Source organism: Chinchilla lanigera, unplaced genomic scaffold, assembly GCF_000276665.1.
Source record: "Chinchilla lanigera isolate Chin_1 unplaced genomic scaffold, ChiLan1.0 scaffold00012, whole genome shotgun sequence".
Classification (NCBI taxonomy): domain Eukaryota; kingdom Metazoa; phylum Chordata; class Mammalia; order Rodentia; family Chinchillidae; genus Chinchilla; species Chinchilla lanigera.
Window position 1 is genome coordinate 30707473 of NW_004955413.1, and position 15990 is coordinate 30723462.

Genomic DNA, 15990 nt, shown 5'->3' on the forward strand with positions numbered 1-15990 from the left:
ATCTTCTGCTTTCAGTCCTGGGACCGAACTTCGGCCCAGAACCTTTGCACTGAGCTACATCCTCATCCTTTAAATTTTTTTTTTTAAATTTCAAGATGCTCTTTCAGCAAGTCACACAAGTTGGGCTCAGCTTGTGAATTTTCTGCCTCGGCTTTCTGAGCCACAGGAACGGATCTAGGGTCTTAAAGCTATTGCCACTCCTTTTTTTCTTTTCCTTGCTGCGCTTTGTGGCTGGCTTCATTCTCTGCCAATACAGACCCCTCCCCGACAACACACACACAGGAAAGTGACCCACAACACACCTGGCCTCCTACCTGACAGCCTTTGCCCTGGGGCTGGGCTGGTGGCCTACTTTCTCAACCCTAAGCTGCCCTGGGAGAAGAACCCATCCCGTCAGTCACCCACGCTCCCACCCACCTACGTGGGGAGTGTCCAGCCCTCTCTTCTCAGTCCCAGGGGAAGGAGCATTTGAGTCCAAGGAGTTTGAGACCAGCTTGGGCAACAGGAGATTCCATTCCCAAAAAAGGAAACTTGCACAATTAAGACTGCATGTATTTATCATCTCTGGGATGTGGACATCAGCCTTGTGATTCCTGTACAGGTCCTGGTCCTACAGTCCACATCTGTGTTACTTTAGCTCCCAAATCTGGCCTTATGCCAGACTCTCAATCCTGTCTGTCCTGTGTCCAAACCCATCTCCAGAGACTGTTTCTGTCTTGGCTTTGTCTTTGTAACTGTATTGCTCATGACACTGACCTGTTCTTCATCATCTTTTCCTTTTCTTTTTTTGGTGGTGCTGGGAATCGAACTCAGGGCCTTGTGCTTGCCAGGCAGGCGCTTGTGCCACTGAGCTATATCCCAGGCCTCATTGTGTTTTCTGACCTCACCCTGGGTTCCCATTTAGTTCCCATCTCCACTGCGGATAAACGTGTTCTCTAATGCAGTGCTGGCTGAGATCTAACATCTTTTCCCTCAAACCAAACATGTCCAAACCCATCATAAACTCACACTGCAAACAGGCTCGCTTGTCATGTCTAGGGATAGCAGTCACCTTTCGCTTAGCCCCTCCCAATCCATGTTCAAGACAGAAGGTAGGGAGGTCGGGGTAAGCTCTGAGGAACAAGATGTTGTCACATCCAATCAGTCACTATGGCTGTCAATGTTTCCTTAAACTCTTTCAGCTTTCCCTCCCTCTCTGCTTCCAGGGTCAGCCCTGCTTCTGGCTCCTCACTCACTGGCTCTAGGAATCAGCCAGACAGAGCCGGAGAGAACTCCCTTGGTCCCTAATGATGCCTGTAGGGAATCCCTGAGGCTACTGGGAGCCTATGTCTGGGCGGGGGTGCAGTCAGGAAGAGATCTCCCAAGCTCTGCTAGAACTCCCGGATACAGTTTCTGGCTATGTCAGGAAACGGTCCTGTAGATCCACTATTACCAGATGTCTGGAAATTCTGCCCTTGTGCAGGGACAGGACCCCAGGAGGGTTTCTAAAGCTACCTTGCAAAGGCGCCCCAAGAACCTAGAGGTCCCTTGAGACTGTCCCGTGGGGATTCCTGGGGGAGCTTCCACGGCTGTGGCAAGGGGGCTCCCTAGTGTTCCTGTGGTTGTCACTTGTGACAAGCGCTTGCAGAAGGCTGTGTGAGGTGTGAGGTGCTGGGGTTGCTGCTCCAGAGAGGTGAAGGACATGAGTTTCACCTGGCAAACTAAAAATAGGGAGAGAATAAAGATGAAGTCAGGCAGATGCTGCGCGGTGGGTACAAGGAGCGGCGGAGGGACCTGTTCGTACCACTGAGGCGTTATGCCAGCCGAGACGCCTTCATTTTGCTCTGGGTATTGAGAACGCGGTATTGAGGCATGCGACTAAGATAACGCACATCAAGTAACTGCGGCAAGTACTCAATCAACGTTATCAGTAGATAAAGAGGCACGGGGAAAACCTTCACCGGGGAATAGCATCAGGTGCTGGGTGTGGCTCAGCAGTGGGGCACTCGAGTAACATTCAGGAGGTCCAAGAAGAAAAGCAATTTTCGCTTTAAAAGCCAGTCCCTGACCTCTGTCTTCGGTCCAAGGCCATAGAAATACAACGCAAACCACGTATGTATTTCAAGTCTTCTGGCAGCCGCATCAACAAAGAATACCTGAAAAATTGTTGAAAGTACTCATATATGAAGACTGTCATATATCCTTAAGTGAAAAAAAATTAAGGTGGTGTATTCTTAAATTTTATTTTATTTATTTTTATTTTTATTTATTTTTCCGGTACCGGGGATCGAACTCAAGACCTCGCGCTTGCCGGGCAGGCACTGTGCAGCTGAGCTAAATCTCCAGCCCCAAGGCGGTGTATTTTATTAGGAGAGAGAAATAAGAAAATAAATCCATACTCATTTGAAAAAAGGAAACAGATGCGGAAAGTTTTAACACAGGATTCCACTCAACCCCAGGCATCCCCCATGTTACCCAGCACGTAGCCGATGTAAACATTCACGCGTACACGCGAGTCTTCCGGGTCCTGCACCTCCCGGCAAGCGCCTCTCAGTCCCGACCCGCAGCGTTTCCAGCGCGCGATCGCCCTAAGCAGCCAGCGCGCCCCTCCCGCCTGGGTGCTCGCCCTCCTCCGGTGAGGCCTTGCTGATGCCCTCGCCCGTGCTCCACGTCTCAGTCTGGCTGCGTCCCGTGCAGGACGGGGCCCGACCCGCCACCCAGCCCGTCGTACCCACGCTTCCTGCGCGGCGCAGCCCTGATACAAACAGTCCGGCGTCGCCCTTTAATGACGCCACGCCTGGGACGGAGGCGGGACTTCCGGGCTCGCGGAGGCACAACTTCCGTAGGGAGGCGGAAGAGGCTCTGAGGTCTGCGCTCTGGAGTCCTGGGATCACCGAGGGGCCTCCCGGAAAGGGCAGCTGGGGCTGGCCGGCCGCACTCGGGGTGTCGGGGTCTTGGGTCTGAGGGATGAGGAGCTGCCATGGCCAGCGACGGGGCCAGGAAGCAGTTCTGGAAGCGCAGTACCAGCAAGGTCCCGGGCAGGTGGGTGTGACAGGGAGAGCCGGGTCGGGGTCAGGGGTCAGAGGTCAGGTGCCGCGTCGGCCAGCTGGGCTGCGGGTGGAGTCGGGGTCTGGGGGGTAATCTGGGCTCCGAGGAGAGGGACTGGGCGCGGAGGGGACTGCTGGGCGGGGTAGGGGCGCAGGGGGGCGCAGGGGTCGGAGCGTGTCCCTGGGGAGGTGACAGTGGTCGTCCGTAGGAGCGAGGCTTGCAGGGAGGACGGGCGGCCACAAGTTTCTCCCGAGCGGGCCGGCTGCCTTCTGCCAGCCCCTCGGCTGTCCGGGGAGGCCGAGGGAAAGTGATGCGGGTCGTGCCCTGGGGAGTTTGGCGGCGTCCGGAAACCGTCCGGGCGAGGCTGCGCCGTCTGGGGACGTCGCTTTCTGCAGAGGGTTTCTGAGCCCCTTGCCTCGCCTTCTCGCTGCCTTGTGAGCTGCTGCTTGTGCCCTGCGCGCGGAGGAGGGTTGGGTGCGTGCACCCTGTGAATTTCCATGTTCCCACTTGCTGGTCTCAGGACCAACTCCAGCGTGTCAGCGGGAGGAAGCAAAATTTAAAAAAAAATTTTTTTTTTTTAAAATTAAATACCTGGGTGCGCCGTGGAAGCTGTCCGTCCAGCTCTAAAGCGCTTCTCTGTTTGCTGTGGCACTGAGCCCTGCAGGGCCCTAGGGAATGAGGAGACACTGCGTGGAAAATACCTGGGGTAGAGTCAGCCACTAAGGAGAGCAGACTAGAGACAAGCACGGTGGGAGATTTCCAAAGTTTTTCTGTCCTGAAACTAAAGCCGGAGATGTGGAAAACTGAGAATTGTGGTATTAAAATCACTTAAGTAGAGTCCCATTCCCAAGCACAGTGCGGTGGTTTGTGCTCCTGTGTGTAGTAAGAGACCCTTGAGTGAGTGGGAGGACGTGAATTTTGGAATTTGTTGCATACTTTTCAGAGTGGTCAGGAGTGAGCGGGAGTGAGTTCCCCACTGCTCAGACACTGACTCAGAGGATGAGGGCGTCATCAAAGGTGGCCAGAGAACCTATTTTTCTCCCCCAGGACGGGTCTTGCTTGAACAGTAAGAGCTTTCATCAAAACCAACGTCAGGGTTCAAGATGAGGTGAAGAATCTGGAGTGAAGGTGGATACAGGTCTAAAGCAACAGAAAGCAGTGGTCTGGAACACGGGCTCCAGGGAAGAGGAGCCACGCTGCACTGCAACTTCCATGTGTTGCTTTTAGTTCTTGAGATTGTTGTGTCTCTTGTCTAGACTCTTAACTAGATTTTAACCGTTAGGTGAGATGTAAGAGCTGCTGTGTCGAGTTATAACAATGAGTAAACCTGTGGATTGAAGACCATGTCTCTTGGTAGTTTGTCTTTAAACAGTCCCCAAATTCATGTCTGTCTGGTGCCTGCAGATGTGATCTTATTTAGAATTATGGTCTTTGCAGAAGTAATCAAGTCGAGACCAGGCTGTGTGGACGAGGGAAGGCCTTGATCCAAAGATTGGCGTTCGCCTGAGCTGAGGGGAATTTGGGCATAGACACTCACACAGGGAAGATGGCCATGGGAAGACAGAAGCAGAGACTGGAACGATGTGTTTACAAGTCAAGGGGAGCCAGGGCCTGCTGGCAACCCCCAGAAGCTAGAAGTGCCAAGGAAGGATCCTTCTCTAGAGACTTGGCAGCCTGCATGGCCCCCTTGATTTCAGTGTTCTGTCCTCTAGCGCTGAGAGGATAAATTTATGTTGTACTGCGTCACTATACTTGTGGGGGTTTGTTACGGCAGCCATAGGAAACCAGTACAGGCCCTGTTTCTGGTGTGAGAACCTGCATTACCAAAGACAGACTTGCTTTTTCCTTGGAGTTTGGTGCTGTGCTCTGTCTTTTGGGAGCAGCTTCCGTGTGACAGGTACCGATGGCACCAGAGCCTTGAGATTAGTGGCTGTCACTGAGAGGGCAGGACGTAGGCAGAGTTGGGTGCCCCAGAGTGTCCTGTATAGCCCATGTGGTCCCCTCCATCCTGTGGTCCTCACCCCTGGCAGCGCTGCTGTTGCAGGTGACATTCTGGCACTCTTGATGAGGAGGGTTCGCAGCACTGTGCCCCTTTCCTGCCAGGAGATGGTGATGACTACCCATGTCGTGGTTGTCACTTACACAAGCCCAGTGCCAGCAGAGCTCCCAGCTTTGCCTGCTCCCCAGCGGTTCCGTGTGTGTTTCTCTCTTCTGAGTGTCGGTCTCACCCAGGGAGGTTCAGGAGGGAGACTGCACCCACTACCGAATGCTAGGCTGTGAAGGAACCTTTGTAAAGCACAGCCTGTAACAAGTCCTTAACGGTGTGGCTGACATTCATCAGGCACTTAGTGTCTGCCAAGCCCGATCTTGGTGCTTCTCAAGTGTCATGTCTACCTGGGGTTGTGTGGTTTGTCCTCCAGGCTGCACTCCCTGAGGCACGCTGGGCTTAAAATCTCCCCTGAGATGCTGTGCCATGCATAGACTTTTTGCAGGGCATCTAGGCTCCTTTATAACCAGACCACTGCTCAGCTGCTTGGCCTCCTGTCCATTCTTTGCAGCTTGTCCACAGCGGTGCCGCTGGGCTTCCGGGTCCCGTACACCCCATGCTGCTCCTTCCTCCCCTTTTGCCTAGCTTATCTTTCTTCCTTTCAGATTTCACCTCCTTATATTTCCATCTTCCTTTTTTCTTTTTGTTCACACAGGGTCACTGTGTATTTCAGGCTGGCCTTGAACTCACTGTCTAGCCCAGGCTGACCTTGAACTCATGGTGATCTTCCTGCCTTAGCCTCCTGAGTGCTGGGATTACAGGTGTGTGCCACCACACCCGGCTCACCTCCTTATAAAGCACGGCCTGTGTATGTACTGGAGATCTCCCGTAGCCAAAGCCCTGCCTGTTTATGTGCAGCTTGAATCCAAGTCCTCTTCCATGTGCTTGCTTTCTCCACCGGGAAGCGAGCTCTGCACGTATAGTACACCTTGCCCACCTTGCACAGTTCTGACTGTTGTTGAGCAGGGTGGTGGATCCAGACCGGTCCAGTCGATTCGGACTCAGTACTCTGGAGAAGGTAAATGATCTGTCCAAAGTCGTGCATTGTCCTGTGCACACCTGGGTATCTGGGTGATTGTTTGGCTGAGGCTTTTAGCAGTTTCTTTTCTAGGCGAGCTAGCAGGTGTGGTGTGGTGGGAAGGCCTCTGGCTAGGTGTCAGTTGGGTTTTACGCTGCTCCCGCCTCCTGTCTGTGTGATCCTCACTGAGTCACCCTAGCCCCCGGGACCATTGGTGTCTGCTCTGTTACCTTAGACTGAAGTGGCCTTAGCATCCGGGGAAGCTTTATTTGGCCCAGCCTGGTTCTGTTTGGTGGGGAGAGGGCTCTTGGACCGGTCTTGAGAGTTTGGTCATTCTCCCCGTAAATACTTACTGAACCTGTCCTGCATGCCAGGACGGGCTCCAGTGTGAGGGCTGCATTAGTGAACAAACCAGATAGGGATCTCTGCTCTCACAGCATTAGGATGTGTGGGAGAGCAGAACGTGGTACCTACCTTCATAGAGAGCTAACTGTTGTGAGGAAATAGTGCAGGGTCAGGTAGGGAACCCCGCGGCAGGTGATAAAGGAGCCAGGCTCCCTCGGCGCAGGTGCTGTTGTGGAGAGATTTGCAGGAAGGGGAGGAGAATCCCCGGGTAGCATGGGAAGAGTGGCGCAGGCAGAGGGGCCGTAAGTGCGGAGGCGCTGCTCTGGGAGTGAGGCTGGCGTGGCCGCAGCCGAGGGAGACAGAGCTGTGCTGTCCCATGGAGATACAGAGGGTCATCTTGTTGTGGGGGGAGCCTGCGGGGCGCGGTTTATGCTGGGTTTGCTGCTGTGTGAGAGATACAGAGGCGCGTGGGGGGCGAGGGGAACGGGGAGGCTGCTGCGGACACCCGGGTGAGAGCGGCAGGGAGAGGGATACGTGGTGACAGCACAGGAGGGCCCAGTCTCTGGCTGTCCAGGCCTGTTCTTTCTGGGGCTGTTGACTCACTGGGCTCTCAACAGGCTGTTGCTTTCCGCAGCCGCAGTTGGAATTCCTGCCGTGCTTTAAGTGCCAAGACCGAAGCCCGCACGCTGGGCTTGCAGACACAGGCAGCCTTTCAGCGTGGTGCCGAGGTTTGCTGTTTCAGCACAGCCCTGGCTGGCAGCATGTGCTCTGGCAGGAGGGTGTGCGTGTGGCAGGGTGCGCGACACGTGACGTCTGCAGGCACCATGGCGGCAAGGCCCTGGGTGCTGGAGATGAGGATGCAGCGAGGGGAGCGCTGTGCTGTGACACATTCCGCCCCACGGCGCAGCCACGTGGAGTCTCTGCGCAGGAGAGTGGGCTCCGCAGGCCAGCAGCTCTCCGGGAACTGCTGCGGTAATGAAGTCACTTGGGGACTTGGGCACCTTCGAGGTCCCAGGAACTGTGCTGAATGCAGGGTGGTGGATGTGGCTGCGGAAGCTGGGGGGCAGGTCTGGAGTGGCGATCTGGGCACCTTGGCAGGACAGCAGGTCCTCCGTGGGTGGGTGGCCACCCCCCCGTCAGGGACTCCTGGTCTGTGCTGAGACATGTGAGAGGAGGAGCCAGGCTGCCTGCAGGGATGTGAGGTGGCCGTCACAGCCCTCCTGCTGGAGAGACTGCGGCCAGGCAGGGAGCAGGGCATGAGCAGGCCGGGTGGGGGGCCTCGGAGAAGTGAGGGGCTCGGTCCTGGGAGCCGTGAGACAGCACTGAAGGGTGTGGCAGGGAGCGGTGTGACGCTGGGACCCTATGCAGCCTGGAAGACAGGCATGAGAGGAAGTGGGCGGGCTGTGAGGAGCGTGGCGGAAGGGAGGTGAGGGAGAGGCCCCGTGCAGGTGGCAGGTGGAGCTTGAGGACTCATGGCTGGGCTGGAGGTTTTGAGTGGATCTGCTCTCCAGGCTTCTGGCCAGAGGGATGGGGGTGTGGCAGGCAGACCCATAGCCCCCCAGAGATGCCTGCCTCCATGTCCCTGGAACCAGGGAGTACGTTACATGACAAGGGGGAGTTAAGGTCACCGGTCCCCTGACCTGTGCACCGGCATGTCCTGGATTGTCTGCTGGACCAGGTGCAACCACACGAGCTCTTCAGAGTGATTGGAGGGATGTGACCCTGGGTGGACTTGGTCCTCAGGTGCTAGCCGTGCGTACAGAGGAGGGGTCTGGGGAATATGGCTCGGCCTTTAGAAGCTGGGGGTGGCCTTCTGCCGACTGACAGTGGGCAGTGCACGTCTTGGTCCAACAAGCACAAAACCCTGAATTCTGCCCGCAGCCAGCGTGAGCAGGAAGCGCATTGCCCCTGAGCTTCTAGGAAGGAGTGGAGCTGGCTGACACAGGGACTTTAGTCTGGGGACACTGGCTGAACTTCTGACCTCCAGAACTCTAAGACAGTAAATGTGTGTGCTCTCCTGGAAGCGTGCAGAGGGATGCCTGGGCAGAGGCGCTGCCGTGGCCCATGGTGCCCCTCAGCAGAGTCCTGCCCTTGAGCGTGGGCAGCCTGTGTTGGTCAGCAGTCTTGGAGGTCACAGGGTGGCCTCTGCAAGGTGTGTTTAGTCCCCAGAGATCAGAGGTGAGAGTGGAGGTTTCGTCCTGTGTCCTGTGTCCTGCTTGGGCCCAGGCACTAACGGAGGCCCTGCCTGTGTGGTCAGAAGTGCCGAGTGGCGGCCTCTGGCCAGCTCGCCGTCCGGTGCTCTTGCAGATGTGGGTTTTCTTGCCTGTGGCTCTACAGTGACTGCTCATCTCCTCAGGATCCTCCTTCCTGTTTTTCCGTGCTTCAGGAGCTGAGGAGTTTGTAGGCTGGCAGGAAGTGTGTGTCTAGGGAGTTGGGTTTTTCCTCCTCTGCTGTTTGTCAGCGGAAGCAGTCACTGGGTGTTTCAAGGGCTGTGGGAGCACTAGGTAGGTTTGTGCTACCTACACGGTTTGCTTTACTTGTTTTTTTCCCCTAGGGGTACTTTCCATGTTACTACATGTCTGATTTTGAAAAATAAGCTTAACGTGAATCATGGTTTTTCTCTTATATAGCCATCTAATATAACAAGTTTGGACTCTTTTGGGTTAATTTTTTTTTTTTTGGTTTTTCTCCGGTACCAGGAACCGAACTCACGACCTTGCGCTTGCCAGGCAGGCGCTGTGCCACTGAGCTAAATCCCCAGCCCCCTTTTGGGTTAATTTTGAATGAAGAGAAAAATAATTTTTAAGAACTAAGTCACTGGCTGAGCATAGTGGTGCATACGTGTAAGCTACTTGGAAGGCTGAGACTGGAGGATCACAAATTGGAGACCAGCCCAGGCAACTCAGTGAGACTATCTCAGAAATGAAGAGCAAGGGGTATAGCTTAGTGTTAGAGCATCCCTGGGTTCATCTCCAGTACTGTGGAAAAAAAGAAAACTAAATCCCTGATGCTTGAGGGTTCCTTTTAGTGTGTACTTTAAACCTTAAGAGCAGTGGGAGCACCCTTTCTCCCTGTGGATGGTCGTGGCTGGAGGAAGCCAGGAGGACGTGCTTGTCCCTGGTTTCCACACTGCTGTGGACCAGCCTGACCTACCTGTGTCCAGGACGAGGGACTTGGTGACAGGGAGGGGGCTGTCTTGGCTCTGGGGCCAGAATGACCCCTGCCTCGGCTCTCCCTGTCCTGCAGGCCCCATTGTCACCCCTCCACCTTGCTTGTCACCATGGAGCCCTGTTTGTGCCACGTGCAGGCCGTCCTGGTGCCGAGGTCCCACATGGGCTGTGTCCTCGTGCCTGGCCTGGAGCAGCAGTCACCGAGCACACAGGGCTTTCTTGTGAGGCGCAGGGAGCAGTCCTGAGCAGGCGCTGCGTGCTGTGCCCATGGGGCAGAGGCCCCTCAGAATGAGTGGCTCCGGGTGCCAGCGACACCTGGGGCCAGGGCTTGCTGAGTGCTTGTGCTGGCCTGCCCTCACTGTGGCCGGGCCCGGGCGGGCGGCACGCAGTCCTGTCTCACAGATGGGGAAGCTGGCTTGCAGGCCGAGCCACTTACGGCCGCACAGCTTGTGCCTGGAGAGCTGGGCTCGCACCGAGGGCGTCGTGTCCAGAGTCTGCCTTGACTGCCGCAGCTGTCGCTTCTCCTCTCTCCCCTGCGGCCTTCTCACTGCACGCTCCCCAGCGCCTTGTGGGGCCCGCTGCTGTGGAGCCCCCCAAGCCCGGCTGTCAGCTGGGCTGCTCTGGGCTCAGAGGCGTCTGCTCCTTGTGTGGTGCTGGAGCCTCCTCGGGGGTCGCTGTGGTGTTTACTTGGTAGACGAGAGGAGAGGCTGTGGGAGCCAGCGCTGTGCTCTTCCCATTTCTGGGGCCCTGTGGGGGCCCAGACTTTCGTTTTGAGTGTCGCTAGCCATTCTGTTCTCCATTTCTGAAATGTGTTTCCTGTTTTTGGGAATTGGTGTGGAAGTTCCACCCTGGGTGCTGAGGGTCACCACGGGGCCTGTGGTTACAGCAACAAGAATGAGGGCCAGGGACTGCAAGACAGGCTGGGCATGCAGAGACCGGCCTCGAGGTGAGCCCCTACACAGCTGTCTGCCCCCCGTGTGGGCTGCAGCGAGGACGCCAAGCCTCTGCCCAGGTCTGTGGGCCCTCTGGATGGGTCCCACCAGGTCCCCGGTCAGGGCGGAGCTCTTTCTGGCTCCACAGTCCCTGGCGTCCCGGACCTCTGTGGCCCTCCTGGTGTTCTTGCTTGTGTCCAGGGTTTGCCCTCTGTGTGAGTGAGCTTTCTGTCCCTGTGACACAGTGCACGAGGCCATCGACCTCCAGGAGGAAAGGCTTGTTCCGGCTCATGGTTTCAGTCTGGTGCTTGGAGCCCTGGTGCCCGGGCCATGGTGAGGCAGAGCTTTGTGGCCAGGAACATGTGGTGAGCAGAGTGGCGACCCTCAGTGACGGGGAAGTAGGCGGAGTGGGAAGCGTTGCACAGAACGTCCCCTCAAGGGCACGCCCCCGGGACCTCCTCCTCCATCTCGGCCCTGGCTGCTCCCCTCATTTGTTAAGCTATGAGTTCCTCCATGGATTAACTTGCCAGTGAGGTCAGAGCCCGCCCGATCCAGTCACCTCCCCCAGCCCCACTCTGAACACCGCTGCAGTGGGCACCGAGCCTCCAGCACCTCGGCTTTGGGGGACATGTAGGGTCTAAAGTGTAACCTTCTGCCCTTGGCACCCCGAAAGCTCATGCCCATCTCACAGTGCAGAAATGCCTTCAGTCTGTCTCTGAGTCCCACAGTCTCAGTAGTTGTGGCATGCTCGGAAGTCCAGCCGTTTCCTCTGAGAGTCTGGGCACATCCTTGGATGTGAGCCCCATAAAATCAAAAAGAAAGGTCTGTACTTCCAAGATGTCATGGCTGTGTGTAGACGTCCCCACAAAGCCTCATGCGGTCACAGGGCTTTCTCAGAGGCGGCTGGGTCTAGAGTGTGTGGTGCTGGATTAAGGGCGTGCGATTAGTAAATCAGTCCACTGATTGGTTTGGCGTAGTTCTGGCTAGGGTTAGGGGTGAGTGCTGCACCTGTCCTAGGGCGGGTAGCCTCACGTGATATAAGGGACAAAAGGAGTCTTGTCTCCTCCCTCTTGTTGCTTTTGCTGGCTTGTGGGCACCATGAACTGTTCTCTGCCATGCCACCCTGCCTTGGGGCCAGCCAATGATGGAATGAAACTCCTATAAACCGGGAGCTGGGTGTCTGGTATTTTGTCCCAGCAACAAGAAAAGTAACTAAGACACGAGATGCGGTGGCACAGGGGAAGGTGGGAGCCAGCAGTGTATCAGGGAAGAATTAGACCCGAGCAAGACTGAAACCCAGCAGGGAAACGTTACCTCTTGTAGCTCCCTGCCTGGTATCCGGGCCCATGTTGGCTGATGTGAGCTTGGGCAGTCTTACTGCTGTAGCCTCGGCGTCCTTGTGGACCGGAGAGGCCGGGGCGGCCCCCAGGCCCCCTTGCCTTCCTAAACATGTTTGCAGGGTGAGCCGGCAAGTGTGTGGGACTCCGAGAATATCCCTGCTGGGTCGTAGGGGTCCTGGCTTGCTAGGAGGAAGAAGGGTTAGGAGGGCACCAGCCAGGTTTTGCAGGCTTACCCCGCTGGCCTGGGCCCTGGGCCCCGGGACTCCCTGGGTGGGCTGGGGGAGCACGGACGCACCCTTCTGTCTGCCAGTGGCCTGGCCTTGCTCTTGGCCTTCTCAGGCGTGCCTGATGCTGTGGGTTGTTCTCCTACAGTGACTGTGTTTTCATGGTCTGGTTTTTAAAGAATAAAATGGGGTTGTGGTCCCCATTTTATTTTCTTTGTGCATGAATCGCTCTTTTGGGTTAATTTTCTGTCCAAGCCATCGCGAGGGCCATGGTGGCATTTTATGTGCTTTGCAAGCCAGGATGGCTTCAGTAGCTGTGGAGGAGCTGGCCCAGTAGAGGAGCGCAGGACCTCTGAAGAGGGGCTACCTCCTTAGTTCTCTGACCGGGGTCCTCAGTAACTTAACTTCTTCCAAGAGAGGGTCTTCCTGTCTTCCCTTCAAGCGCCTAGCATCGCAGGGGTTGCATAATAAAGAAGAGCATTCTGGGTTTCTCATGCCTGGGTATGCACCAGAGGCCCTGGGAGTGCAGAGGGAAGCTGTGTTGCTGCTGTTACTGAGGTACAGGTGCCAGCCAGGGCCTTGTGCCCCAAGCGGTGTGTGACCACCACACAGCGGAGGGCTAGGCGGTCGCAGAGGCGGGCCAGGGAAGCTTCATCTTGACTGAGATGCCATCAAATCGGACGCAGAGGGAGGGAGGGGAGGAGGGAGGGAGAGTGGGTTCCTCCGGGCACTTGCACAAAGGGTGTGGGGAGTTTTGCAGATGGGCCCTGGCGGTGTGGACCCCGGTCAGGTTGAGGAGAAGGCCGGGGTGGGCTGGGCAGTGTCCAGGTCCGTGCGGGCAGAGCTGAGCTGGGTGGGACCCGGATGAGGCTGTGTGGGGTGTGCAGCTGGGGCCGAGGAGTTGCGGGACTGCACAGGGAGTTAGGCTGGTGCTGACCTGTGCCTGAGCGGGCGGCCTGGTCAGACTTCCCGCTTCACTTACTGGGCTCCTGCTGTTGGCACGCAGTGGCTCAGGCAGGTCGTGGGACAGACCTGAGACGTGGGAGAGTGAGGCCAGTTCGGGACTCCGCGTCTGCCGCGCTGCAGGGAAGTGTGAAGCGAGAGGAGCAGGGGCAGCCAGGGAGGGGCAGGTGGGACAGACTGCTTAGGAGGAGCTTGCCGCTGGGTTGGCCTGAGGTTTTACTACAGACGCCCTTGTGTTCTGCAGTGGAGAGAGCGACAGGAAGATGAGCCACCTGTGCACGAGGGAGCATGCGAGAATCTGGGAGGGCAGGAGGGCTGAGAGTGGGCCTGGGAGCTCTGAGAGGCCTGGGGTTCTTTCCTGAGGGCAACAGCGAGGCCCCAAGTGGGTGACCAAGCGAGTGACCATCCCAGGGCTGGAGGCGGCTGGCGTTGCCAAGGCTACCCGCTCCAGGCTGACCGAGTAGGGTGAGGCATCCTGAAGGACGCTGACATTGACTGGTGATGTGCCTGGCAGGTGCTGGGAGTGCTGTCACGGGGCTGAACTCATGGAAGGAGTAGACACCCGTCAGGAGGCGAGGAGGTGCTGGCTTTGGTGCTGGGATGCTGCCGGGGGTAGGGGGTGTGCAGTAGAGGTGTGAGGTGGGGCAGATGGGCTCCTTCCGATGAGGCTGGGGGTGGGACTGGGGGGCAGCACTGTCCTTGCCGGGGTGGGTTCCTAAGCTGGTTTGTGCGGGGTTCCGGGAAGCGAGTGAGCGAACAAACGTGGGCTGCTGACATGGTGGCCGAGAGGCCGAGGGCTCCCCCTAGGTCCTCCTGTCCAGGGAAGGGGTGGATGAGGGGCGGCAAGGAGGAGAGGGCAGGGTGCCGTGACCGCTGGCACAGGTCAGCAGAACTGGGCGTGCTTCTTGGTGGACACTTCCAGCTTTTTCCTCACTCATAGTTCTAGGCTTCCTGTGATAAGCAGACATTGCCTTTTCACCCAGGGAAATACCATAAATATGCAGTTTCCAAGACCAACTTAAGGGCCATCTGTGAAGCAGCTCTTGCTCTGGCTGTGAAATTGTCCCGGGCCCTGTAGTGCCCTGGGGCCACGAGGTATGTAGCAGGAGACACGGCCCAGGCCCTGTTGCAGGGACCTCTCAGCCACGGGGCACAGGGTCTCTGGGAGCCCTGATTGGTGAGGGTCCCGGGGCTGCATCCCCCTGCAGCTGCCTTGGTGGGGTGACGCTCAGACGATGCGGTGGGTGGAGGCAGCTGTGGAGTTGTTTACTGTTGCAGTGCAGGCTTTTCACGTATTTCTCTCCAAAGCCCTCTAAAGTTAATTTCCTTGGAAAAGTTACTTTTTATGGACCCATTTTGTCAATCTGGGGAGCATCAGTAGATGTTGAGTGAGCGTCATGGTGAATTCAGTTGCTAATTTAGTTCATAATTCAGAAAACCACTACTGAGCCCGAAGGGGGCGTTGAGTGATGATTGCACGCGGGATGGAGGTTGGTGAGTTGCAAACCGAAGCCAGTGAGGTGATTTGCCTGTTTACTTCCCACATCGGAGGCACAGGGAGGCGTACCGTCCAAATGTGACTCTAGGATTTCACATTTATTTTATGATGCTTAGAATATTGCAGCTGGATTTACCTCTTTCCCACACTTTTATTTTCCCTCATTCTTGACTGTTCCACTGGTCTCCATTTTCACCTAGTGCAGTTTAATCTTTAAATAAAAAAAAAAGCAAAGCTGTGTGGTCTGTACTGTGAGTTCTGTTTTCAAACCCGGACCGTGGTGCAGGGGCTCCAGACGCAGACTAGATGTGCCCAGGCTCTGCAGGAAGAGCCCCCTCTGGTCAGGACCCAGTGGCCTTGCGGCACCAGCTGTGTCCTACCTTCTCCTGTGTCCTAAGGGACCACCCACATGTGGGAGCAAGCCGAGGACAGGGCCAGCAGTGCAATCCTGGTACTGGCGTTGGGTGCAGCTGGGCAGTGTTTGTGGCGTGTCTGCAGTGAGCGGCGTCATAGAGAATGTCAGTGTCTCGTGCTCCAGGAGGGAAGCCTGAGCCGGGAACCTGCTGTGTTCGTGTAGACTCTCAGAAGGTCCTTGATTCAGGGTGTTGTTTTGGCTGTTATTGTTTAAACCTTCCCAACTCTGGGAAAGACAGCCCAACCAGATCTCTGAGATGGTGCTGAGCTTGGGGCCTCGTGGGCTTTGCTCCCAGCTGACCCTTGTCCTCCTGCTGTACCCCACCCCGCTAGAGGCACCTTCCAGCGCTTGTTACGTCTCCGCTCCACAGGCTTTGTCCTCTTCCCTCCTTCCCTTCACTGGTGGTGGCATTTCAGTGGCACCTCCTGTTCTGGAAGGGTGAGTGTTGAGACTCCTGGCGGCTGTCTGGGAGGGTCCTCTGCAGGGCACAGCTCCCTGGGGCATCTCTGTGCTGGCCGTCCCTGGTCCCCATGGAATCCTGTCCTTGTCCAGGTCCTTCCACCTCCAACTGGGCAGGAGCCTGTGTTGCATCACAGGTTGAACCCCCGGCCCTTTCTTGGTTTTCATTCCTTCTGGGCTGTGTCCTTGTAGTACCGTCAGGGCGTGCACAGACTGGACCCAGGAAACAGCTGATGGCCCCTGCTGTTGCTTGTTGGTAGCAGGTTAGTCCTGCCTGAGTTTCCCTTTCCTGGTTTGGAGGGTGCAGTTTCTCCATCTGCATAGGAAGCATGCCGAATGTTAGTGTTACAAACTCTTGTTCCTCAGAGTGGGAAGATTGGTTAGGTGGTGGTCAGGGCTGCCTCCCCCATCCACCCTTCCCCCTCCGCTGGCCCTCCTGACTTTCCTGGGACACAGCGCGGTCGCGGAGGGATCTTCCCTCCCTCCTTCCTGCCTTTTCCATCCCTCCATCTTTCCGTACAGGGTATCATTTGCATACCATACACTCCACCC

General features: G+C 56.6%; 1 protein-coding gene across 2 annotated transcripts in view; it reads left to right on the forward strand.

The window, feature by feature from the left end:
• Positions 1-2959: 2959 nt before the first annotated feature.
• The window catches only part of Tbc1d22a (TBC1 domain family, member 22A), a 315353-nt gene continuing 302322 nt past the window's right edge, over positions 2960-15990 (forward strand). Inside the window, exon 1 of one of the 2 annotated variants that reach the window (XM_005379521.2) lies at positions 2960-3021. In XM_005379521.2, the coding sequence (XP_005379578.1) occupies positions 2960-3021 (62 nt within the window). Of the gene's footprint in view, positions 3022-10518; positions 10554-15990 lie in introns of those variants that run through there. The other variant, XM_013511615.1, reaches the window with a different exon arrangement.